The following is a 27,690-nucleotide window of genomic DNA, read 5'->3' on the forward strand; positions in this document are numbered from 1 at the left end:
TTTTATTTTTTATGTTCATGTTTATGGGACAGTAAGCATTTTAGGGGCAATGTGATATACGCATAAAACTCGCAGCAATATAATCGTAGCAAACAAAAAAAGTATTACTGTAATCTGAAGGAGGCAGGAAATAGGAAATAGCATTATGTAATGATTGGCAGCCCAAGATTACCCGCCAAGTATATAGGGAGAAAACTGACAAAATAACCGCGGCACGTGTGGACGAGGAAGCAAGAGAAAGAGAGAAAGTATGATGGGAGATCTGAAAGCCAACTAACACACTCGTGCAAGAATGAATCCCAGAAATCCATAAAATCCCAGAATCAGAAAAATGAAGGAGAGAGAAAGAAAGAGAGAGAGAAAGAGAAAGAAACAAGGGTGTTGTGTTGTGTGATGTGTGTGTTGACCAGGTGTCTTGTGGGTGAGCTACCAGCCTCTCCTCTCACACACTCTCAATGGCGTTGAATTCTTTAATCAACTCATGCACCTTTCCTGCTCTCTTTTCTTCACCTCCTCCCTTCATTTTTCTTATTACTCTCTCTTCTCCTACACCCTATATAGTACTATTTCTTAATTTCCTTTTTCTTATTAACATTAACACTTCTTAATCTTTTCTCGCTATTATACCAATTCTTCTACTCTGTTTTCTTTTTAGGTTTCCTTAATTCTTATTACTCACTGCTATTATCACTAATTCAGCTCCCAAACTAGCTACCCCTCCAAGCTTCCCCTGTTTCTTCAATATAACCCACCATTATTTAACACATCAACCATGGGTAGAATTCCTTGTTGCGAGAAGGAAAACGTAAAGCGAGGCCAATGGACTCCTGAAGAAGACAACAAACTCTCTTCTTACATCGCCCAACATGGCACCCGTAATTGGCGTCTTATTCCTAAGAATGCTGGTTAGATTCTCTATCTTTCCTCTGCTTTTTTTTTTTTTTTTTTTATTTAATAAACCAAACCCTGGATAGCACTTGCAATCATTGTTATCGAGTTCTCATTAAACATTGCCAATCCATACATACATAGGTCTCCAAAGATGCGGAAAGAGTTGTAGGCTGAGATGGACAAACTACCTAAGACCTGACCTTAAGCATGGCCAGTTCTCCCAAGCAGAAGAAGAAACCATAATGAAGCTTCATGCTGTTGTGGGCAACAGGTACCAACACAAACCACATCCTAAAGGTCCTTTTTCCCACACCATTGCAATAATCTCTTACAGAAATTTTTAATTTTCAGATGGTCACTCATTGCTGCTCAACTTCCTGGTCGCACTGATAATGATGTCAAGAACCATTGGAACACCAAGCTAAAGAAGAAGCTAACAGGCATGGGAATTGATCCAGTTACGCACAAGTCTTTCTCTCACCTAATGGCTGAGATTGCAACCACACTAGGACCCCCACAGGTTGCCAATCTAACTGAGGCAGCCCTTGGGTGTTTCAAGGATGAAATGCTCCATCTCCTCACCAAGAAGCGAATTGACTTCCAGCTGCAACCTACCAGTTCACAAGGAAATATGAATGCCACGTATGGTATGAGTACTAAGCCCGACGCCAAGGAAGATACCGTAGAGAAGATCAAACTTGGATTATCAAGGGCAATACAGCAGCCAGACATGATAATCTCAAACAAGCCTTGGGAAACAACTGTAGGAGCAACACAAACTCATGTCAATGGGGGCTGTAATGCATTTACCGCTTTTCAGTATGGTCAATCTGCTTTCATTGCTGAAGAAGATGGATCACCATGGAACCAAAGCATGTGTTCCACAGCAGGAGACCAACTAGGGCACTTGAAACTCGAAGATGAAAATGGAGAAGAGTCTGAAGGTGGAAAAGAGATTAGAAATGGATCCAGCATATTTAGTACCGACAGTATCTTGTGGGATTTACCATCCGATGACCTAATGAACCCCATGGTCTAGACTTTTTCAAACAGTAAAGGGGAAAAAAGAAAGAAAAGAGGGGGGGAGGGGGGTATTGCATAGCCAGTCTTTTAGAAATAATGTATTTCATTAACCTTGAACCTGATACTACAAATGTAAATAAGCTACATTTATGAACGCATAAATATAATTTACCCATCTATAGCCTAATTCTGTGAGTGAAAATTCAAGCAAAATACGATGATGAAGATGATGTATCAGCAAGAACCTGCAATGTGGTGAACAGTAGATGTAAGCTTGCGGTTAGGGAAAGATACAATAATATTAAACAATATCATTTTTTGAGGGTATTGAACAATGTCTGTTGAAAGGTCTAGTCAGTAGAAATTTAATAACTACAAAACTCAGATACCTCTAGTTGTTCTTCAGTAAATTGATCTTTTTGAAAATTCCATGTGTCTGCATGAGTCCTTCGAAACTCTGCAACAGCTTTAGTAACAGTTGATCTCACAGGTGACAGTTCACCAACAAAGCGAGCCAATAAGGTAACATGCTCAGGCAACCAACTGAAACAAAAGAATAAATTTAACAACCATGGTTTGTTCAAGTCAAAAGACCACAGAAATGCAGCCAAAATCAAGCTCTTACAACTGCAACTTAAATAGAGGCAGATGCATACATTAAATCACCAGACACCTAAGTCAACCAATCCCTACATTTCAGCGAATTGACCTATTTTGTACTTTTGCTGACATATAAATGTAAAATAAATTTTGTAAGGGCATTTTACCGTAATTAGTCTGCACACTCAAAATTTTACCATAATGTAGTGCAACTCAGAATTAGACCCAATTATGACGTCATTATATCACTTTAACCCATGGTTAAAGCCCTTAACCATGATGTCATTATATCCCTAAACCATTTTCTTTTTTGGGGGGGCTGGTTAAAGCCCTTAACCATGGTCAAACACGGGTTAAAGGGTTATAATGACGTCATAGTTGGGTTTAATGGGGGTTTCGTAGTAATCGCAACATCTTAAAAAAATTTGCGGTAGTAATTCACAACTTTTTTAATTTGCGGTAGTAATTTACAAAGTGGTATTAACTTGCGGTAGTAATTGACAAATTATCCTTTATTTAATATACAAAAAAGGATTAAAAATCACCAAAATATACACAGTAAGACAAAAATCACCAAAATACAGTAAGACAAAAATTTACTAACCTAACTTTCTACAGATTAATATATTTTCTCTGTTTCAAACTCTTCAGACTTTTCAAACTCGGGCCGAGGCATTTACCTAACTGTATGTATAACTTTTTTTTTTTTTTTTGAAACCAACTGCATGTATAACTTAGATAAGCGGAATTGTTGCCTTACTGTATGTATAAATTCGATGATGTCTCAATCTACCATGCTCAACAGTGAAGTCGTAATTTCCAAACAAAATTGAATAACTAAAATATAACTGTATCTTTCATCCCTTCCCAATTGTCTCGTAATTATGGTATCAAACTAATTGCTGAAAAGGATTATATATCTACTTCCCCCCCCCCCCCCCCCCCCCCACTTCTCTCTATTTTTAAGTCGTTCTGGTTTGACTTTTGCACTATACATAAACACCAATCTGACCAACAATTATGCTTAATATATACGATCACACGTAGTCATGTTGGTACTTGATAGAATCGTCTTATTGTATAGTTTATGAATAACAGCATTTTAGAAATAATACTTATTGATAATTTAAGATATCGTTGGTCAAATTGCATTGGCAAATGTACCGGTCAAATTGCATTGGCAAATGTACCGGTCAAATTAGGACATTTAAAAAAACAGAGGGTTTATATTGTGTGTAGTATCGTCCTCTAAGTAAACTGATCTCAAAATATATACGTACAATAATTACTTCCTCCGTTTTATGTGGTTGCATCAGTTGCAAAACACAGAATCTTAGATAATTTTTGGAGATGAGAGGGATAGAGAAAAAATAAAGAAGATGACTCATGTGATATAAAAGAGATAAGAAAGAATTTATTAAATAAAAAAGAAAGTGATGCATCTAATTTGAAACTTCCTTATTTAGAAAGTGATAAATCTAAAAAGAAACAGAGGAAGTATCATCTGTTGTTTCATTGACTCTACTCTAATTCTAAAATCCTTAATTCTGCATCCGATTAATCTAGTAACAGAAAATGCTAAGATACCCCCACCTTTCTTCACCCACAAACCCTAAAAAAAAATTGAAAAAAAAAAAACGATTTACTTTCAGTCAAACTAAACATCAAAGGCAGCATCATTATGCCTTCATGGGTTTATGAGCAGTTGGCAAATCTGAAAATTTGTCCAGTAAAACTATGTAAAGTTGAAATAGTGCCTACAGTGTAATGCACCAAAACTAGGCAAAATAGAGCAGAAGGACTTGAAATAACATGAACCACCAAAGAAGCGAAAAAGTCAGCCATGAGATTTACTATTTGCAAACCAAATTTTCTTAAATACAACACAGAAAAGGATGATTTGTGTTAGGAATAGATCAATATGATCTCAACGTACTGTGTTTCTTTCTCGGTGACTAATAGATCATTTCGTTTTATTTTTCCCCGACTTATAAACAATTAAGCACCAACCGAGTTCTAAATCATCTATAAATTTGCATTACCAATGGAAAACTTTCAACTTATTTCAATCATCGATTTGTTGTATGACCAACGAGAATGTGAAAAACCTTATTACTTATTTTTTCTTTCACTTCAATTGACTCATATTGTTTGCCATAAAGGTTCATTTATAGTAAGCATCGATGATAACAAGTTGGATCCTAGTATTTTCAAGATAAATTATCAAGAGAAACAAAACAAATGGAATTGGAACCCTTAATAAAAATGACTTCCAACAGGAGAGAGCTTAAAGAGAGAAAATATCCCTTCAAAGGAATAAAGAACCGAATCAAAAGAAAATTTACAAGCAACATAAAGCATTTAAACTTCAGTACCCCTCTTTTAGACAGAAAAATGGCAACTAGACATCTCCAAAATTATGGCAGCAGATTATAAAATTTGGCAGCAAAATTTGAAATATTCTAAATTAGGAACTTCCATATTTACCTTGGCATATCATATGGAACAGATAAGACACCAGCTGCCAGCGCAAGCACAGCACCATGAACAGCAGCAACAGAATAGCCATCTCTTCGACTGTTTCACAAAGAGATAATAGGTTAAAAGTGCATTTACATAACAGATTCAACAGAAAATGCACTGACACCTGAAAGAATTGGTGCATCAGATGCGCCATTTAGTATTCATAGGCAGTTCCGAAACATTTAATCATATCAAGACTTGACCACACCAATATAAGATAGAATAGAAGAAAAACAATGACAAAATTCACAAATTATGTAATCGCTAGCAGAATTTTCTACAGTGACCAATTAGATAGGGGAAGTTTTTAAAGAGACCATCATCGGCTGCTCCTTATGAACTCAACATCCAAAGCAAGAAGAAACGAAGCTAGAAGACCATCTAAACAATTACACATTATGAACAATCACCGACCGAGGTTATGATGAAAACAAGATGATGCAAAGGATATAATTTTCATTCAAGAGCTGAATCTCATCAGTTACCACAGACCACCTTAATCCTCTCAATACAATGAAAACATGCACAACCTAAGTAGAATGAGTGAAATACACAACAAAAATTCACAGAAGATAAATTTCAAATCAAAGGCTTATCAAAGATCCAACCTTTGTTTTCTCTTCTTGAGAATAAGAGTTGCCTCTGTATATGCCCTTTCGCGGAAGTCACCAGCAAGAACTTCATTTCCGCCCTTCATTAGCCCAGCCAAAACTGCTGCCGCATGCTCTCGTACCTGAAACCAATTAATTATCAGGAGAAAAATAAAACACAATATATCATGCCTGCAAAGTGCCTTGACTGCCACACAAATTGAAAATGAATACATCCCAAGAGTTGTACAATTCCTCATGTTACGCGATTCCAGATGTTGGTTATTTACTCATTTATGTTAAAACATTCCAGCTATGAACTACGTACAATAGCTGGAATAAGCATGATAAAATTCTGGATAACAGAGATACAAAGAATGAGATGCAGCAGTGAACATTAGAGAGACTAAATTAGATGTAAAGCAATCAAAGAATAGAAGAGGTTATACGAGTTAACCTAGTAACCCATCCTTTGCATGTTATACATGGTGGCCATGTGAGCCACAAGCATACAAAACTTGAAGGAAAACAAGCATCAAGTATGCTGTAGATAGCTTGAAAGGAAACAATTATACATAATCACTCTAACAAACTTGCAAAAATTTCGGTCTTTAAGAATATGAACGAAAGAAATTCAAGTGTCCAATGTAGCTTGAGGAGAACCCTTCAATAATTCTCTTAAAATGTCACAAACTTGCAACTGGTGATAATTGTTTGATTCCCCCATGTGTTTCCATGTCTATACTTCTTTTCATGATCTCATCTCTCATATTATTCCTTCAATCCGTCCACAGTTTACTAAAAAAACACATCTTAACCAGGCACCACCAGCATAAATTGCTTGTGTTATACAGAATTTGCTAAGTTTGGAACCTAAAAAAAGGCAATATATCATATAAAATCTCATGAAAAACTTTTGTATACACCCGGTTTACACTAATATTAGTGTACATCGAGCAGTATAAGGGTAACTTTTAGCTAATTTTAAGGTAACTTTTTGCCTTTTTTTGGGTAACTTTAAACATAATACAATTTTTATATAAATAGACAACAAGAAAAGTTTTATAAAGGTAATTTAATTACATTCAATAACTAATAATTGATTTTTAGTCATTTAAAATGTGATTCTTTACTAATAAAGCGTATTAATTTTTATTTGTATTGAGTTACTTTAATGCATATTGGGGTAACTTTTATTCATTTCAGGGATAACTTTTGATCACTTTAGACTATCTTTATAATGGATGTACAATAATTATTGTATACCCGATTTTTTTAAGAGTTTGTGGAATCTCATAATGTCAAGACAACCCCAACACATCACTGCTTCAGAAACATCTGTCTGCTGATTCTATTCTTGTTCTTGGTGCACTAATTGAGCATGAGCATGTTTAAAATTAAAATCCACCGGGAAAAGAATATATTGTAATTTATAAGAACAAAGGAAGGAACTTGCCTCCACTTGGCTATCAATGAGTAACTTCTCAACAGTTCTCCAAATCTGTAGCTTTTCATCATGTGAAAGGACAAAACTGTGCCTGTTATGAGTAACACGGATGAAAATTGACCATATAAATAATAATGATCAGAAAAACTCATGCATGACATTGCCTCAACATTACCTATACATAAATGTTCGAAGATATGTCAATGTAGCAGATCTGATCCGCCAGTTAGAATCATTAGCTGACTTAAGGATAACAGCAACAGCCTTTTGGAGATGTGGTTCTCTAAATACACTCCATTTTAACAACGAGAAAGCAGCCTTCGCCAATGTTGATAAATCTTTATTTGATGTATCCTTCAAAATCCAAAAATAAACCTTTATTGACATGCTCAAATCATCAAATTTCACAGGACTCTATAAATCAGACTTCACCTAATCTCTACTACATAGTTTGATGTGTAAAGATACAGATTAGTGACATAAAGGTTCTTCGACCCTTTCCTCTTTCCCGTAAGACAAAAAGGCAATGAGATAGCTAGTTACAATATAAGAGCTTTATTCATACATTAATACAGATGTGAGAAACCTAGAAAAGATAAAAGAGGATATAGCAAGTCAGCAATCACAGAATAGATTGTGACAATTATCCTATGACTAATGCAAGAACATTTTAACCAGATTTTTGACATTTTTCATCTTTTTAAATACTAGCTATACTGCCAGCGAGATTACCACTAAACTAATGAGACATTTACAGGACCAACTGGAACAGAAAAGGAAGACCATCAGCAGATAAGTCTAAACATACAGGAAGGAAAGGAAGACAAGCAAGAAATCACTTTGCACACCTGTAATGAGATTACGGGATAAAGAATGCCGACAATTGTCTCCATCAAATACAATGATCTACCTGACTTCAGCGAAGAAATAACAAAATGGAATAACTGCACATTTTGAAATCAATGGTTAGAGGATTGACCATCTTAAGTATAGAAACATCAGTCAATCATTTCATGACACAGTTGGCAAAGGTAAACCCAGCCTTTTCCAAAACAGAGGCTGTTACCCAACAAAGCCAAGTAATCAAAATGAGAAATACAGCAACGAAGTTCCAATCATTACCGTTTCCATCCATTTGACATCTTCATCTGAATCATTTGTAATCCCATTTTCTGGAACTACTACTTCTTTAGAATCCATATGGTCAGAATGAGTTGTTTTCTGGATTCTAATGGCACGTTCAGTAGCCTGATCTGATAAGAGCTGATTCCAACTACCACCAAATAAATCATCTTCCATACCACTGCTTCCCCTTTGGGCAGAACCATAACTAGCAAACAATTTGTGGAGCTGAACATTTGAGCATAACACACAAAGGGTAACACCAACAGCTTCCCTCACCTGTACCATTTAAAGTATAGTCTTTATATTCAGAACGGACAAAAAAGAGACAAACCCTCACATGCAGTCATAGGATTTAAGCAGCCAACATGACAGCAATCAGTTAAAAGCTCTATGACAGAGAGAATGATTTATTTTTTTTTGGCATATGGTAAAACAAGAAAAAGAAAAAATGAACATTACAACTCCTCACTTCACCACAAACATATGATGTGTCGCAAAAGCAAAAGCCTACAATGACAAAGACCAACAGATTAATTCCTGAATGGTAACAAACTTAAACATTGCTATAGCAATCAGCCAATCACCACAACGTCAACAGTAGGAGTTGAAACTTAACACGAACAATACCCTATCACTGTCTACTGTCAGAAATACAGTTGACATTGACAAGCTTGAAAGCAGCAACAACAATCGAAAACAGAAATACACATCTCTAATAGAGGAAATGAAAGTAGTGAATAAAATCTTCACACAGACAGAAACAATGAAGCTACGTGATCTACAACACATAGATGGACCGCAGATACTTCATATCTGCAGACAGTATTCATAACATTGGTGACAGAGGTTATCAGGACAAATGTGATCCAAGCACAAATCCACATAGAGAATGGGGTCAGTTTCTGCCAATAAAAAATGGAGATCTATCCTTACTGATATCAGGATTTTTGGGAGTCATCCTTACAAATTTTACCACTTGCTTCCAATAAAGAAATTATCAGCTTTGTTTTCCCTCAATATTTTCTGCCTCAGCCATTGATAAATTATGATATGAAAAATAAAGACATGTCACAAAGACCCTTCCTTTGAGATCTAGAATAATCAGCATTAAACTTCTATCAAGTACCAAAGATGCCAATGAAGAAGCAGCTAGATATAATCTATTTAATTAAACAAAAAAAGGAATAATCCTAGTATATATGGACTTTTAAAGCTCAGCTCTTGGCAAAGCTGATAAGAGAAACATCCTTCAGACTCAACAGCATATGAAAATGTGTAATTATCCTGAGAGAACTATTTTAAAAGAAAAAACAACTAATGGATGACTTACTTGTGCAGATGAATGACTCATATTGATCAGCAACTCCTTCAGCAGTCTGTTATGAAGCAGTAGTTCTGTTTCTGGCATTTTTGGAGGTGACACTTCTATCAACACAGCTGCTAGAAAAGCATAGCGTTTCGCAATAATAGTAGTAGTCACAGTCTGGGGCAAAGGCGTAAGCAGGCAATCCATGATTTTCTGCCTTAGAAGAGGAACCCGTGTACCGTTCTTTCCCTTCCCAGTCACAGCATAGCGTATGCAAGATGCCCACTCAGGCACAGATTCCACAGACGGTGCCATAATGATATCCTGTAGTTTAGCCATTATCCAATCGTCCCATGCTTCAAGGAGACCATTTACATCAGAATGCAAAATTCCAGCAAAAGCCTCAGCAGCAACGCATTGTTTAGATCTCTCCTTAGAGCTCCCAAATTCATTTAACGCACTTTTCAGAGCTTGTAACACAGGGGTTCCACATTCTTGAATCAACCGCTTAAATATTCGAGCAAAGTTTGAATAGAAAGTATCACTTCCTAACAAAGAAATCCAACTAGGAGTCCGAGGCCAAGAAGCAGTGAAGTCAAAATAAAAAAAGGTAATTGATTTGTCAGCTACACTCTGAAAGGAAGAGTTCCCATGATTTCCCCTAGAAGTGGTTTCACCATCACTAATTATATGAACATGGGAAAGGCTGTTGAAGGTCTCATTAAAAAATCCCTCTTCCTGAAATATTTCAACCAAAGTTCTTTCAACAGAAGATTGGGTAATCCCTTCAACCTTTTCTGAGGAAGACTTAGCTGACATTCTATGGGGTGATTCTTTCAATAATATATTGAGAGCAGAGATTGCAAGAATTCTAGTTTGAGGAAGTTGACTTTTTAAATTCTTCAAAAAATGCCCTGAAAAGGAAATGAAAAAACATATTTGGCATGGGTGATGAAATCATAAAGCATAGAACAAATTAATTAAGATGATATAAAAAGAGAATTAGTTCTTTAAATACCATTAATAAACAAGTCAGGATATGGATAATTTAAGGCCTTATAGCTTGGGTTCATATGATGTCATTTATGATCCCAAGTGTAAGAACAAGAACATCTCCTCCAATTCCTATAGAAAAATTACATCAACCACTAAGGATCTAAGAAGCCAAGTCTTTTAATATAGTTCATCAAGACCCCACTTGATCCTAAATACTAAGCACCTAAGGAGCAATTACTATAAAAATATTACATCAACCACTAAGGATCTAAGAAGCTAAATCTTTGAAATTGGTTCATCAAGATCCCACTTGGTCCTTACAATATCCAAATTCCATACCTATGTCCAAAATTCAGAGATTGTGCTAAATTTATGGGCATTGACAAAATCAGACACTTGGATATGGATAGCCTACAGCTGTACCCAAAAGGCTGAAACCAATAAATTGGCAATGAATACAATTAATTATAATGTCATATATGAATCCTAAGCTTCAAAAGAGACTTCTTCTGGATGCTCTAAGATCTCTGTTGATCCTGAAAGCCTTCTTCCTAATTTCGGGCACACCTTTTCTTTCAAAATACTATACTATATCTCCATTGTATCACTTATAGGGTAATCTCTAACTTGGAATCCATATCTTTTCTCTAACGTCATTAATGGTCACAGCGACAATTGAGGATTTCCATGTGCACTTGTAATACTTCCTTTTAACTTCTTACTCCCTCCGTCCCCAAAAGTTCGGCCCTTATGGCCAAAATTTAGTCCCAAAATGATCATCCCATTTGCATTAAAATATCATCCAATTTGGATCAACATTTGTGCAAAATTAGCTTCCCCATATACATTTTGCTTTTCCATGTACTTGTATTACTTTCTCTCTCTACTTTTTCCCAAACCCCATGTAAATTTTCACGGAAAGAGTATTAAAATTTTCATTCCCATTCAGATACCTTCAAATGACTTCACCCTGAGCAAGAGTTATATTATGTGTCATCTAGGTGTTTATGTTTATTAGCAATGGAGTCAAAAATCCTTATCATTTTTTGAATTTTAAATTATAATAAAGGGCTAAAGTATAATGGCTCATTTAACTATTCAAACTTTTAATCACTGCAGATTAGCACAACCATTACATACAGAATACAGAGTGAATTCAAAACAATCTCTCTAATATTGGAAGGTTAAGGCTTTACATCCAACCCCACTTATCCTACCCAAGATGGGAGCTTCTAACACTATAAGGGCATTCATATTAATATTTTGTTGTAGTCATCAATCTCATCATCATCATCTATGTTTTTTTTTTTTTTATTGTCATTAATTAGGCAATAAATTTAATAAAACAAGTTATAAAAGTTTCTCTGGATTAAATTTTCAATTGTGACAAAATTTCCAGTCAAGTTATTGTATATCAGCATATTTATAACTTCAAAGCCACAGGCAGTGCCATTATTTCACAAACAATAGCTAATACATTCTATTTTTGATGGCTGTGGCTAGTTCATTTCTAAAAATAGTTGATAAACAGTAGGTTACAACTCAAATTTGAATAAGCAACCAAATATAAATATGCATTTTCTAGTACTAGCCTTACATATATAGCAGGATGCTTGAACTTAAAGCTCACTCACCAGCAGTTTCGCTTAAAAATGTTGTAGAAGAATGTGGATCGTTCCTAGATGCCATTGCCACTAATAACAAAACTCTGTTAGCCATCAGATTGTACCTGAAAGGTATAAACAAAATAAAAATTACAAAAAAAATCTCAAATCAATATCAGGATCATGAATAATAGTCCGATCAAAATTATACTTTAATAACCAGAAAAAGTAACGTGTCAACCAAGAAAATTCTTGCTAATTACAGAAAAGAGCAGGTTGAAGGAAAAAAAAAAAGGTTTCCATATAGCGTTACCAAAAAACTAATTACAATACAGTTTAAATCCTTAGCTTCACAATTAAGAATTACAGATTTCAAATTATAGCACACATCAGAATCGTGAAATAACAATTTACCTCCAATGCAAACCATTTGTATCAAAACTCATTGAACCTATCTGAGAAATTAAGTCTGCAAAAATTTGCCCATCTGACTGGCTATCTGATGTCTTGAAAATATTTCTAGGTACTCCAGCAAAAAGAATATTGAATTTTACAAAAAGCTGTTATCAATCAGGAGAAGCTCAATAAGGAAAGGCTGCAATTTAAACACATACATGCAAGGCCAAACACAGAGTAATTAAGTTTGCATGACATTACCTCAGTGATTGCCTTTTGAGCTTTAAGGGATTCGTGATGCGCACTAAACAAGAAAATCAGATGAATAAGACGAAGGCAGAGTAATAATGCTCCCAAAAAAAAGGGAGAGTACAAAGCAACACACAAACTAACATATGCCAAAATACCTCTTCAAAATGCCGAGAATGAAAAAAGTAAAAGCCTTTCCATCCTGAATATATACCAGAGGAAATTATACGAGAACATTAAAGATATTTTCACAACAAACATTGGCAAGTGGCCCAAGTGAAAAAGCCAATAAAATATTTGAGCCGTTGTAAAAATATCTTATACATTAAAAAAATATTCTTGAATTACCACTGTCAGATGCTTGAGAATTGTTTGATTGGATAGAATGGTGCAAGACCCAAGAACAGTGTATTCAGGTGAACTGGGGTTTGATAAATTCTCAGTCAAGACAAGCATGCACCTTGAGATCATAGATGGCCATCTCTTCAACATCTTTAAGAGGCTCTTTCCAGCAAGTCTGATTAGCAATTGAATACAAACAAATAAAATCAAAACCTGGGTGATTAAAAAAAGAGGGAAATAAGCGATGAACAAGAATTTCTTCTTTATATTTGAAGGGGAGGGAGGAGGGAAATCGTTCATAAGGTACAATAAAGCTATAAAATATTCAACTGAAAGAAAAGGTGGATTTTTTTAACAGTTACAGTTCAAGAGGAAAATCTTAGAGCAAAGAGCACTAGATAAGTATCCACAAGTGACCATGATATCTCTATAAATTCTACTATAGGTTACGAAAGTGGTAGTCCCATTACCTAGTCAGTCCAAAGAGTCGCTGATCTAGCATATGTTGTCTAGTATATTGCTCTCCAAATTGCCAAAACTTAAAAAAAAAATTCGAACTAAATACATTGCCTAGCAGCCTGTACTGAAATGTTTCTCCTCTTTCAGAAAATTATAAAGCAGCACACAAAACTTCAATTCAATGGCAACAATACTTCATTATAACGAAGTTAGAGACCCTCCAATGGATAGATCTGGTGGGGTAGATCAGTAGATGGAGGAACACGGATCTAAACAACAGATGAGTGAAGCATAAAGGAGGGGAAAGGAGGCGCAAACTATACCTAATGGTTATGATCATTCTAAAATAACCAAGATCTCAACATCCTAAGGGTGCAGGCACTCACCCACAGCTCCTCAATCCAAGTAAATTTATGGAAAGTGTCACATAGTCAAGTTTCAATAGTCATACTAATCCAATATTAAGCTAAAAATATATCATACATGTGATTGAGATAAAAAAAAAAAAAAAGGAAAAAAAAACATGGGAACTCACGAGCGAACAGTTTCATATCTATGCAAAGCTAATTTTAGAAGATCATCCATGAGAAGAATTGCATGACTTGATGGAGAGAAATTTCCACTGGTACGATACAAATGAAAAGAGGACTGAGATGCTCTCCATGTGTTATGCATGTATGCCTTGTCAGCAAGAGCCCAGAGTGGCCTGGATTGAAATATTCAACAGCAATTAGAGATAAGAAACTGGAGACTGTGATGCATTGAATGGAGCAAGAAAAAAGAAAAAAAGAAAAACTACCTTCTTTTTCCATTAGAATGAGAAGATGTTAGAAAGTTTATTGAAGGTTCTACAATGGCAGCAGATTCCAATTTCCAAGCATGCCTGTGATTCGCCCATTCATCATATTCAAGACTTCCTATAACAACAGAGTAAACAAAATAACCAAAAGTTGTCAAAATAATGCAAACATAATTTTCTTTTCAACTTAAAGAATAATTTCAGTCAAATCAGTTTGTTTGAATACAATTTCAAGAAATTTTCAGACTTTGCAATCCGTTACTCCATACAATTATAAAACATAAGGAAAATATGGAAGCTAGTGCCCCTGGCTATTTAGTGGTGTACTCAGATGGAGAGGAATTACTGTACTTTTAGTAAAAAGCGTATATTGTTAAAAGCAATTATATCACTCTTCTGCATTCCAAATTTTGTTAAGATCTACTTTTTGCACAGAGATCAAGGACAGTAAGTAGTGATTAAAAAAGAAGGTGAGTGGTGCAGGTTCAAATTTTATATAATAAGTTGAGAGGAAAAACTTAAATAACAAAAAAATGTAAACTTAATTGTGGAACAAAAAAAGTATATGAGCTCCGATAAAAGCAACAGTCGTCTTTCATTTTTTTTATATTACTAAGAAAAATTGTGTAGGGGAGGGGGTATGAGAGAGATTCAAAGGGGTTTTGGGTCATGGAATCTTTGGTTCTAACCATACAGTTTTAATAGAATTGAGGATTGACACCCACTTGGTCTATAATATTATAATTGTTTATTTAATATTTTAAACCAGTGCTAATAATAATAATAATAATAATAATAACAATAACAATAACAATAACAATAACAATAACAATAACAATAATAATAACAACAGATATAAAGAAGAATTATAGGAAAATTTCAACAATTATGACATTTCAATCAAATTTGGCAGAAATACAATCGATCAAGAACATAAAGTTTTAATAAATTCAGTTTAGTGCAGAATAATTTAGTTGAAAACAGTATCTATATCATTTAGCATATCAGAAATCTTACCAAAATTTACTAAAGCATCCATAATACGGATAATGAGAATTAGTAATATGCTATCATCTGGCTTTTCCTCCAACAAGTATCTGGCCAACACCACCCAAGCAATTTAGCACAATAAAATAACAAAACAATTATGAAAAAGTACATATTTTTGTCTTTCCAAGTTCATTTGTATGTTCCACATACATTGTTAACCTATAGAAAAGATTGCAAACATGTAGTTCATATAATTCATTTATTATGAACATATAATTCTTTTTTACTCCAGAAAAAATGTAAATATAGTTCAAAAGTTATCAACATATCATATATGTACACAATTTTGAACTATATATTCATCTGAGACTGGGATGCGCATCATGATCCTGGATCCATGATGAGGAAGAGGGAAACCCATAAAGTGAATACTCAAAATAAATGATAGTTTAGGTAATTACCGACAAGCTGCATGTATGACCTCAGCTGCCCTCACTCGCATCTCAGTGCTGCCAACTTTAGCACCTGCGGCACCTGCCAGGAAGAATAAACTTTGAACTGTATCTTCAGCATCAGCAGGTGTGACAGGATCAAAATCCGGCAAGCAAGACAGTATGCCTTGCAATGAAGAATCAATCCGCAGAAGAGTCACCTTGAGATGGTCTTTCTCAATTCCTACACAATGCAACATACTAGTCAAATATCTCTTTCAGAAATTAGATAAGAAGTCACAATATAAATCTCTGAGGATGACCCATGATTTAAGTCATAAGAAAAAGAAATCAAGTAGAATATTTTGAACTTAAATAAACAGGACATCTGGTGAAAGCAAACAAAAATTGCTATAGTAGAAAGTAAAAGTAGGAAGACAACACTGTGACCCCAACTCTGAAGCTATCAGTGCAAATTCTGGAGAACTATAACTTTTATAAGTACACCTCATTTGGAAACTAAATACATGGTTAAATCATATACTTCCTCCGTTTTTCTTTTATTGCACCATAAGGACTTTTACACTATTCACTTAATCTACTTTGACCATCTTTTGTGATTTATCTATTAGGAAAAACATAGTCATGTGAGATCTAGTAAGATTCGTCTTGAAATCTACTTTTTAAATATTAATTTTTTTATAATTTTTACAAAAGTATAATTAAAGATATTAATAGCCAAAGTAATGCACTGGCAAGCGTAAAACCCCTTACGGTGCAATAAAAAAAGAACGGAGGAAGTATATCGAATTTCATACGACAGAAGTAAGAAGTCAATCACCTGCATCAGTATGAACTTTATCTTGGCATATTGTAACTAGTGTGTCTAGTGCTGATTGAAAATGAAGAGATAGAAGCTCATTTGCATATAAAATTTCCTCCTCTACTGGAACATGCCATTTCGGGTAGATGAGTTTGTCACTTAAACAATCTTTTGTGCTGATCCAATTCTCCATGAGGGGAGAATCAGGATGTTGCCATATACACCTACAGAACCAATCTGTGTTAAATAAACTACCTCAAAATTAAAGGATAAGAATCAGCTAATTCTTTGTGAACGTGCATTTGAATGTGAATGTCCAGAGCCATAAAGGGAACACCTGTATTGGTCAATTGGATAATAAAGCACCAAGCTTCCAAGGAGAGACCGGAGCACATGGTCACCAGCTCCATTGACCTGTCTCACACGAAAAAAACAAACCCGCCAAATTTAATATGGGACTCTGAGAAATATAATTAGACTGTATCAATATACAGCCCAATAACACTCAAAGAAACCGCCAATACAAAACCTTCCAAGATGGTGATTCAAACGCTAAGTCGATAGCTTCTTTAAATTGATCCCTGCAGCATAAAAGATGGGGGCCCCCGTAACTAATACAAACAGACAAGACTTTCAACTGATAGTCAATTGCAGTTTCAAGAGCTGGAGAAATTGAAGGTTTTGCCTGGAAGATTAAGCTTGAGTTTAGCCAAAAGAGATCCGAATATAAACTAGAATTAAAAATTGGAGAATATGCAAAGACCAAGACCTTGCATATGATAGATGGATCTAAAGGACTTCCTATGAATCCCGTTCTAGGCGTCCCTTTCATAGATGATATAACTGCTGATAGCATAGGTATAACAAGATGAAGAACAGCCTCTTCTGGATTTGAGTGCACACAAGCACAGCAAAGAAGTCCAACCTCAGCAACAGCTCCAGGGAGTACATTGGTTTGTACAAACTTGGAAATTTTCTTCAAAGCCTGTATAATAAAAATCAATTGGAATAGAGTCCCCTTTAGCATCTTAAAGGAAGTAAAAGCCTGAAGGATTATCAGTTAAGAGTCTAAGACCTGAGTGAAAAGTGATTTTGACAGTCTTCCGAGCAAGATTTCCAACATGCAGAAGTAATAAGGACCGTCTTCAACAAGAAAAGTACCAGAGGTAGCCATGGTACTAAGTCCTTCATTCCTGGCACCACCCAAACAACAAATGATTCCAGCTGCATGTAAACAATAATGGACAAACATGCACACATGCTGAAAACCAATTAAGTAAGTTAGCTATTCATAGTATTCCAATTTTCCATGAACTCCTATTTAATCATTCTTGGAATTCTTAATTTCAGGATTTCTAGCGTTTCACTTAAAAAGGCGGTTGGCCCTGATGAAACCTAAGAAGGCGGTTGGCCCTGATGGGGTACCGATAGAGGTGTGGAGGTGTTTGGGTAAGATTGGTATTGATTGGTTAACAAACCTTTTCAACAAGATTTGGACGGCTACAAGGATCCCACAAGATTGGAGGAAGAGCACCTTGGTCCCGGTTTATAAAAACAAAGGAGACGCTCAAGATTGTTCTAACTATCGAGGAATTAAGCTTATGAGCCATACTATGAAGTTGTGGGAAAGGGTGATTGAACAAAGGTTGAGGGCATGCACAAGCATTTCAGATAACCAATTTGGTTTTATGCCTGGGAGATCTACTATGGAGGCAATCCATTTGATAAGACAAATGATGGAGTTTTATAGGGTAAAGAAGAAAGATCTTCATATGGTCTTTATTGATTTAGAGAAGGCATATGACAAGGTGCCAAGAGAGATACTTTGGTGGGCAATGTTGAAGAAAGGTATCCCACGAAGGTATGTAGACCTAGTTAAGGATATGTATCGGGATGTGTCAACAAATGTGAGGACATGCGGAGGGTTGACAAAAGATTTCCCTATTACAATCGGATTGCATCAAGGGTCTGCATTAAGCCCTTTTCTTTTTGCAACGGTTCTAGACGAATTAACTAGACCAATTCAAGATGAGGTTCCATGGTGTATGCTGTTCGCAGATGATATCGTTTTGGTGGATGAGACTAAGGATGGGGTTAATGTCAAGTTGGAGCAATGGAGGCAAAGGTTGGAATCTAGAGGGTTTAAGCTAAGTCGGAGTAAGACTGAATATTTGGTATGTCGTTTTGGCACTCAGAGGGGGACAAGCAATGAAGTGGTGAGTTTGGATGGAAAGGATTTGACCATGAGTGAATGTTTTAAGTACCTAGGGTCGATCATCCAGAAGAATGGTGACATTGATCAAGACGTGACCCACAGGATTAAGTCAGGGTGGCTTAAATGGAGAGCGGCCACGGGAGTGCTATGCGACCGCAGCATTCCCTTAAAGTTGAAGGGAAAATTCTACAGGACTGCCATAAGACCAGTGTTGCTCTATGGTACAGAATGTTGGGCTTCTAAGAAAGAGCATATTAAAAAGATGGAGGTTACGGAAATGCGCATGTTAAGGTGGATGTGTGGAAACACTTTAAGAGATAGAATCAGAAATGAGGTTATTCGCAAGAAAGTAGGTGTGGCGGGCATTGTAGATAAATTAAGGGAAAATCGTCTGCGTTGGTTTGGACATGTAAGACGGAGACCCGAGGGTGCACCGGTGCAAAGAGTGGAAGAGTGGGACCATGGAGGGATTAAACGAGGAAGAGGGAGACCAAAGATGACTTGGTTGGAAGGAGTGAGGAAGGATATGAAGTGCATGGATTTACGTGAGGATGAAGTTTTGGATCGTAAGGGATGGAGGAGAAAGATTTATGTTGATGACTACACGGAATAATCAAATTTGGTTCATGTTAGCCGACCCCACTTTTGGGATTAAGGCTTTGATTGATTGATTGATTGATAGCGTTTCACTTAAAACTCTGTCTCCCATATAACTTGACCTTCCACCAAATGCAATATTCCAAAAGGATGTTATCAATGGTGAGAAATAATTACTGCTATGAACTCTTACGTGACAGAACTTGGCTCCAGATGTAAAAGTAAAGAGAACAGGCGACATAGAAATTCATCAAGCCACTCCGAGAAGCGGATGGCAGAAATCGGCGACGAGTCATCAGTACTATCTTCTATAACAGCCATCTGCCAGAATTCAACACAGACGTAAAACAATCGAATATAATCAAGTAAACCAACCAGATATAAGTATATATTAAGTTAGTGAATTCTACTGACACACTCCTTACATTTGAAAATATGGAACCAATTAGTTGCATGCTTGCTAAAGTTTTTGGAGGATCGTTGGCATCCATGCCCAGCAGTGCATTGGATAATGAGATGACCAAAAGATCGACATATGAGTAGGAATCATCAGAATCAGCAGGTCTTTCTACTGAAGATGAAATAGATGTGAAGAACAAAGGCCGGCCAATATATGCTACAGACGTGACAGCTGTTTTCAACTGGTGGGTGGCTGTCATCTACAAAAAAGATAAACGAATCTCAATTGCCACTTCTAAGGTTAGCTTTTCACATGAAAGTATCATATCTTATATTGTGGTGGAAGATGTGTGGTAAGTCTACTAACCGTCTCCAAAGCCATATGAAACCGAGAGGCTACAAAGGGAAGGACCATAGAGGGTTCTACATAAGACAATATTGAAGTTGCTGCAGCAACTGTTTCAGATAAATGTTCATTTTTGCTGTATTGGCCACGGTCAATCAGCTTTAACACAGTGCTGACAAAAGAGATCCTCTCCGATTTTCCCAAATATAGCTCTGTTCGTCTGCGACCATTAGATATCCTGCATGAAGAATCTTATAAGTGATAAGATCTAATAACAGAACCCTTGCTGACATGGAAGACATCATTCAAGAATGAATTCCTTACTTTTGCTCATGCTGTAAGCGCTTCTGAAACATAATTACCAGATACAGCAAAAATCGCTCCAACGAATAGGTCCAGCGACCACCATTAGAAGGATGATAATATCTAAAACAGCAAAATTAGTGTACAACACATTATTGCTATTAAGATTCTAGACATGGAAAAAACTTAGAGAAAAGCATGAGACTACGCACTGCTCCAAGAGATTAATAAGCTTGTCAAAATGCTCTTGAGCTGAACTCCCAGGTCTAAGTAAATACACCTGCATCAATAAAGAAGTACAGCACACCATGTATGATCAATATAAAAGACATTGAAATAACTTCTAAGGTTGAACAAACTTAAGAATGAAGTACACTTGATCTTACAATAGATTTTGCAATGGCCTTAGATGGAGTGGATGTCTTGTTGGAAAACAAGAACCTTGTATTTCTTGGAACATTAACAGAGTATGGGTACGAACTAGCACCATTAGCCACAGGAACCTGAAATTACCAAAGACATCATTCTTTTCAAGCATGGTAATGAAACAGAAAAACCAGAGGTGAAGTAATTTGGACAAAATAGTTTCCCAGATTTCCGAGATCACAAAAAGAAAAAGATATGTGGATATGCCACAAGGACCATCTCATGCCTATGTTACATAGAATCCACATAATCTAATTATTTGATTAAATTCCCTAGTTAATGCTGCAAGAATTTTGGAATGCATAAAAACAAGATTTGCTGGAGTGACCCAGAGTCCCAGATCATAAAGTGTTGTTCATGATAATAAGAGCTAACCAGTAAGTATGGAGTACCTATAACTAGGTGTGTTTCAGTACAACATATTTTTATATTTATGCAAGTATTCTCTTTCTCGTGGTTGAATGTGGTCAATTTGCTATCAGACTTTCATGCACCTATAAAACTTACAGAAGCAAATTCTAAAACTTAAGCAAATGCAAATCCTATCACTAGGTGCCCCGGCTGACTACGACTACCCAACCTCCCAAATCATTTGAATGAACTGCATGGAACTAAAACCTTCAACCTCATAGTTGGTCTGAAATTAATCAAGAATCGAGCTCCATAGCATTAAGCATATGATTACATAAAGGATGCATATTTACTTCACTTAAAGGGGGTGTATTAGCTTCATGGTTTGTCATGCTGTCAAGAGCAGAATATGCCAGCTGACTTATCAAAAGGCAATGTTAAGTCCCAAACCAAAACCTTCAAAAAATTGACTGAGTTGATCCTAATCACACCCTAAACAATCTACTAAGAAAAAAAGGAGTGCAAAGTTGGCAAGTCTATACCCTGGGGAGTTTGGATGTAAGTCGTGAGTTCATGACCAAAGTTCAGCCAAAAAAAGCAGAAACAAGATAGAGAGCTCAAAGGTGTAGAGTTGTGATTAATGCTAAGGTAAGGAAATAAAAGGGATCAAGAAATCACATAGACTTAGGGCCTGTTCTCTTACGTTGAAATTTAGTTCAATTTAGTTCAGTTCAGTTTAGCTCCGCTCCTAATTTCCTTCTCTTATAAAATATTCAGCTCAGCTCAGCGAGAACAGGCCCTTAATAAACATAAAAAATAAAAATAAAAAATAGTTGAAAGGTCAGGGATCTTGAGACAGGGACACTCTCTTGACAGCTTTCTCCAATATTATACAATTATAATGGCAGATTGTCATCTGGAATACCAGGGTTTTCAGCAAATTTGAAACGCTTTTATGGTATCAAGAAGGCACAACAGCAGTCCAACTACAGCTCTACAGTCTACAGCTTATCTCAACAAACATTGGCCAGCTGTTAATTGCTGCCAATAAAATGAAGGCTGGTCCACAATCACTTCTAGTAAAGTAGTAAGCGAACTATAATTTCAGTATTAATGATTTAATTAGAGTGAATGAATAATGTCATTGATTACTTATAACGGTTTCCTCATTGGTGAGAAGAGAAAATTTGTATTCACAATTAGATCTCCTTCTTTTTATTCAAAAGTGGGTGGAAAAGTTCCTTAGTTTGTCGGAATGGGATTTTCCTGCATGAAACCTACATATAGTGATTGTCTCATAAGCAACTGATATTCACTAATTCAATTTACAAAACTCCTGTTCCTACATATAGAGATTGTCTCATAAGCATCTGATATTCACATTCTTTTTTCACAATTGAAATATATCTTTATCTAGAAAAGAAATTGGTGCGTGCAAGAATATTATAACCATTAGGGACCCAAAATCTCACCTCAAACATATTCAAATACTTAGCAAAAAGTACAGGCAATAAAGGCTCCCATGTAAGTGCGTCATAGTTCTTTATAACACGAGCAAGTACAGCAGCCCATTGACTGTTCCAAAATTGGCAATTTGGAATAGAATTCCATACTTGTATGCATTTCCCAATCCAATCCCTGCCGTTGGCATGCAAAAAAGAGGGAATTATAAATCCAAGACAGAAGAATTTAATAATTACCCACAGATAATAGAAAATTCCTAAGCATCCAAATTCTTACAAAGAGAAGAAATCCTGGTTGTCCAAATTAGTAGGAAGAAAAAGTTTGATGAAGCCAGAACCTTCAAATGCTGAATTATGCCATGGATTTTCCAAAAGGGAGCTACAAGCATGTTTAGATTATGATAGTCAGATGATAGTAGAAAAGATACACAAAAAAAAAGGTCCAACAAATGAATTAGATAATATTATCACGTAAAAAAAAAAAAAAAAAAGTTAGATAATATTTACCCAAACTCAGACCATGTCTGGAAAGCAGAATTAGGGGGAAAGAACCTCCTACAAGCTCGGACAAGAGCAGTGAGTGTCTCAAAGTGTCTCTGTTTGATTCTCCATCCTTCTGGGCCAGTATTTCTGTAGAGAAGATATTACGCATGAAATAATAAAATGGAAAAATATAAAGCGGAGAAAAGAAATAATACCTGGAGAAATGGGTACGGAGCAAGATGTCATAAAGAGGGCGCCAGTGAAGAGTGAGAGATAACTTGTTTCTAAACTTGTTAATGATTCTAACAAGTAAATTGCCCCATCTAACCTAAGGAAGGCAATTAGAAGAATACTGTAATTAATGAGTGGGAAACCCAGATTGAAATAACGAAGAGGATGATAGATACCTGGACGTAGAGTTTGCCGGAAGAAGCATAGAAAATATCCAGTCCAAGTTGAACAAGAGAACCAACATCCTCGAGGGACACGTCACTTTTAGCCTTGATGAAACTGGAATACAAAATAAATCGATGAAGATGATTCTGGAAAACAAAAAAGAAGAGAAGAGAAGAGAAGGTACACACAGGTCTAGCACAGAAATCCATTTGAGAGTGGAGTAGACGGAATCTGGATCTTGAGGAAGAAAGCAGAGTTTGAGGGAATTCACGACTCCGGAGAAAGCCTCCTTCTCTTTCCAACATTCTTCAAGGATTGGACCAGGAAGCCATGCATTGTAGAGATGCATTTCCAGGATCAAATCAAATCAAATCAAATTACTATCCCCCTTTCTCCAAATCACAATTCTATTTCTTCTTATTAATATACCTAATTAATTACCTTAACTGGTCACCGGGAGTATCGGTCTTTCTTTATTTCTTATACGGAGTACTCCGTATTTTCATTTGCATCAGCATCCACTAGGATATGCAGCCTATCAACCAGGATAATCTGCTTTTTTTTTTTTTAATTTACTAGTATAAATTATAAACTCAACTGCCTTTCTCACACATGCCTGATTCCATTTTGATACCTTAATAAGGTGGGAAAACTAGACTTCTACTATCTGCCTCCTCCTTTTTATGCCCCTATCCTTTTCTTTTTTTTTTTTTTTTGTCTTCCTCCCTTTTTCAATTTTTTTTTTTCAAACCATATTTTCCACTTTAATTACTACAGTAGTACTTTCTTTTCCATACATGTTACATCTTACATTCACCTTTTAAAAAAAAAAAAAAAAAAAAAAAACAGGTTACATTCACTTGTTGTCTAAGAAATGGACTTTTTGGATATCACATGTTCTCCTTTTCTCTCCAACTCTACTTATTTTTGGTCTTACACGGTTACACCTTTGTTTCTTTCATCTTCTTTTATTTAGGCTTTATTTGGCAAATGGTTGTTGGCTGGTTCACTTGGCTTGTTTGACCAACTGGAATGTTTGGCTGTTTATAATGGCTTTTGAAATTGGTTGTTTAAGCTGGCCGTTTATAAAAGTGTTTGGTAAATTAATTGTTGGTTGTTGGTTGTTTATTAGATAATTTGTGGGTCAACAAACCAAAAGCCAACCAAAAAGCTACTCAAAGCAGCTTTTTCATTTTGGCTAAAAGCTAGCTTTTTCGCTAACTAAAAAGCCAATTACCAAACACATTTTTTGGCTGTTTGACCACCTAAAAAAACCAAAAGCTAACCAAAAAGCCATTAAAAAGTCAATTACCAAACATGGCCTTAGTATGGAGTAACCACTTTTCTATAGGCTTGAAATTACATATTCACAATTAATTTGCCTTTTTTTTTTTTTTTTTTTTTTTTTTTTTTTTTTTTTTTTTTGTTGTTGTTGACAGGCTCACAAAGTGGCTTATATAAATTATTAACTATGATAAATTAAAACAATAGTTTGTAACATTGTATTTTTGATCCCAAACTCCATATCTCTGTCTAAGCACTAATGATACATGTGCATGTCACCTTGACCAATTATACTTCATTTAGTGAAAAGGTCAAAATTAAAATATCTTTTAATGTGTGAACATCACAAATTTTGAATATTATTTAGTTAAAAAATTTGAACCATCACAACGCATCACTCCATACTTTTAAATATTTAGTAAAAAAAAACTAAACAATCGCGAATTTTGATGTAACACCCTAGAAATTCCTTTCCTTTAAAATACCTATCTTACTCTTTAAAATACGATTTAGGAATATCTAAGACATTACCGTCACCGTGAAAATGGCTAAGACAATTATTAAAGACACACAACAAAAGACACAAATCAAAAATCGTTCAAAACAAGTCAACCAAACGAAAATAAAGTTAAAACCAAAGTCAAATGAAAATCAAATAAAATCAACCTACAACCTGGAACCATTAAACGCCCTTATTAAAACCAAACCAAATCCAAAACTTGACATTAGTTCGCATATAAATAATATCATAATTAATTAAAACATAAAAACACATCATAAACTAGTGGAACTAGCATGATTCGCTCTTCACTCATGCCCCGTCATGAATATGCTTCAATACCTAAAAAAACTTATCTCTACTTGTTTCCATTACTTTTCATTAAAAATGGGTCATCAAAGGGCCAAGATAAAGACACATGGCCAAAACTGTAACACCCTAGAAATTCTTTTTCTTTAAAATACCTATTTTGCTCTTTTTAAAATATGAGATAGGAAATTCTAAGAATTACCACCACCGTGAATACGGCTAGGGCAATTATCAAATACACACAGCGGAAGACTAAATTCAAAATCATTCAAAAATAAGTCAACTTAAGAAACCAACCAAACGGAAGTAAAGTTAAAACAAAAGTAAAACGAAGTCAAATAAAATCAACCTACAACTTGGAACCATTAAAGGCCCTTATTTAAAACCAAACCAAATCCAGATCTTTGCGTTAGTCCACACATATAAATAATACCATAAATAATTAAAACATAAAACACATCGTAACTAATGGAAACTAGCATGATTCGCTCTTCACTCATGCCCCGTCATGAATATGCTTCAATACCTGAAAAGTTTATCTTTACTTGTCCCCACTACTCTCCATTAAAAATGGGTCATCATAGGGCCAAGATAAAGACATGGCCAAACACATAAACACACACAATCAGCAAAGCTGAGTACATAAGCGTAAATAACATTCAACAAGACTTTTCAACTAGACCACTAAATAATTTATTTAGCGTTGATCACGCATCGAACGGGTTTCCAACTCTACCTCCCCCAAATAAATTGAGGTTAACTGGCACGGGAGCTAACCTTGCCAGCACAAAACCACACATAGGTGGCGGAATTCCAGTGCATAAAAATAATAAAAAGGAATGTACAGCGTCCTGTACTCCATTAGAAGTTATGATCAAATATAAAGTCACATAACTCTTCCCCATATGTTCATACTCAAGGTAAATACGTTCCGAGAGTTTTGGTGCGTAATCTCTTTCACTTTACGTTGTTTACAGATTATTAGACTTGGTGATGACTCTCAAAGCATAATAATTCAATCAACAACAATTATTCAATCAAACAAATATACCAAATTTAATTCTTGAATATTTAGTGACCACATAATATTTAATGCTGAACCCTTTTAAATTCTACCTCAGTGTCAAAGACACCTTAAACGCATAAAGCGCCAAAAATCATATCCCTCGGTGCTAAAAACACCTTAAGTGCACAAAGGCACCAACATACAATTTATTCCTCGTGTACATAAACACTTATATAGCTCCTTTCTCATGCTTAAAGCATCAATAAAAAAAATATATAAACCATAATAAAATTCTTTTTCAATATTCCAAGCCAAATTAAACATGTAGTTTAATTAAACATGCATTCTAACATGCCATAAATAAAAGTGTAGTCCATATAATCATGCTAAAAATATATTTTTCCAATCTATAATCCATCACAAATAAATCATGCTTCGCAATTCAATCACCAACATCAATAATCCACGATTTCAAACATAAATCTTAGCATGATACTACTTGTAATTAATTTAAATCAAGTCTAGCATGATACTACGTCACCAAAATATGCTAAGTACGTGAACGTATCTTGAGTACGATCTTAAAATCGCCACGACTAACAAAAATCGCTTACTTCAAAGTCTCCAACACATAAAAATCATATATAGTAGAGTATTAAAATCCATTCTAAATAAATTTCCAGCAATATATACTATTATAAAACCCCTCATAACTCAATTAAAATAAGCTGAAATTATATTTAAAACGTCATACTTGAGTCTCAATTAATGGGAAATTGAAATTTCTTAAGGAAACTTAGTTTTAAATACTCTACTAAAAAGTCCAGCACTTTATTTTAATTAAAACTTGCTGTAATTAAACCTTAAAACACTTTAATCAAAGGTCTAAACCATAATACATCAAGATCCTTCAATTATTCATAAATCAAGAACCTAGGGTTTAAAAAATTGGGGTTTTTTAATTAAAAACATAATCTAAAAATTAATCAACATAATACTTATATCAAACATCAAAATTG

General features: G+C 35.3%; 2 protein-coding genes across 2 annotated transcripts; one reads left to right on the plus strand and one right to left on the minus strand.

Annotated features, from left to right (window-relative positions):
* The first annotated feature begins 772 nt into the window (after positions 1 to 772).
* LOC145629516 (transcription factor MYB80-like) lies at positions 773 to 2,092 on the plus strand. Its single transcript, XM_081682136.1, has 3 exons — positions 773 to 905; positions 1,033 to 1,162; positions 1,243 to 2,092. Exons 1-3 carry the CDS (start codon positions 773 to 775, stop codon positions 1,928 to 1,930), a joined length of 951 nt encoding a protein of 316 aa, XP_081538262.1. The 3' UTR covers positions 1,931 to 2,092.
* On the minus strand, positions 2,000 to 24,178 carry LOC145629515 (proteasome activator subunit 4-like). Its single transcript, XM_081682135.1, has 35 exons — positions 23,762 to 24,178; positions 23,585 to 23,687; positions 23,393 to 23,505; positions 23,202 to 23,324; positions 22,972 to 23,073; positions 22,704 to 22,869; positions 20,841 to 20,957; positions 20,667 to 20,734; positions 20,476 to 20,577; positions 20,173 to 20,389; positions 19,832 to 20,065; positions 19,600 to 19,727; positions 17,670 to 17,787; positions 17,364 to 17,579; positions 17,124 to 17,279; positions 16,932 to 17,008; positions 16,613 to 16,818; positions 15,802 to 16,015; positions 15,368 to 15,447; positions 14,351 to 14,468; positions 14,087 to 14,257; positions 13,099 to 13,267; positions 12,909 to 12,952; positions 12,763 to 12,805; positions 12,520 to 12,665; positions 12,136 to 12,230; positions 9,530 to 10,419; positions 8,197 to 8,475; positions 7,923 to 8,018; positions 7,250 to 7,428; positions 7,084 to 7,165; positions 5,646 to 5,770; positions 5,002 to 5,091; positions 2,304 to 2,457; positions 2,000 to 2,159 (listed from the first exon to the last, which is right to left on the minus strand). Exons 1-35 carry the CDS (start codon positions 23,920 to 23,922, stop codon positions 2,118 to 2,120), a joined length of 5,424 nt encoding a protein of 1,807 aa, XP_081538261.1. The 5' UTR covers positions 23,923 to 24,178; the 3' UTR covers positions 2,000 to 2,117.
* Between the last annotated feature and the right edge of the window lie 3,512 nt (positions 24,179 to 27,690).

Source organism: Chenopodium album, chromosome 4, assembly GCF_948465745.1.
Source record: "Chenopodium album chromosome 4, dcCheAlbu1.1, whole genome shotgun sequence".
In the NCBI taxonomy this organism is placed as follows: domain Eukaryota; kingdom Viridiplantae; phylum Streptophyta; class Magnoliopsida; order Caryophyllales; family Amaranthaceae; genus Chenopodium; species Chenopodium album.

Bases quoted from the DNA above. Each gene is read 5' to 3' on its own strand.
- LOC145629515 (XM_081682135.1), bottom strand. From the start codon at position 23,922: ATGCATCTCTACAATGCATGGCTTCCTGGTCCAATCCTTGAAGAATGT. The intron at 22,870-22,971 runs GTAAGAATTTGG...TGCCAACGGCAG, and splicing joins AACCAGGATTTCTTCTCTTT to GGATTGGATTGGGAAATGCA. The intron at 20,735-20,840 runs GTAAGATCAAGT...TTATTGATGCAG, and splicing joins AGGCCATTGCAAAATCTATT to GTGTATTTACTTAGACCTGG.
- LOC145629516 (XM_081682136.1), top strand. From the start codon at position 773: ATGGGTAGAATTCCTTGTTGCGAGAAGGAAAACGTAAAGCGAGGCCAA. The intron at 906-1,032 runs GTTAGATTCTCT...ATACATACATAG, and splicing joins TCTTATTCCTAAGAATGCTG to GTCTCCAAAGATGCGGAAAG. The intron at 1,163-1,242 runs GTACCAACACAA...TTTAATTTTCAG, and splicing joins CATGCTGTTGTGGGCAACAG to ATGGTCACTCATTGCTGCTC.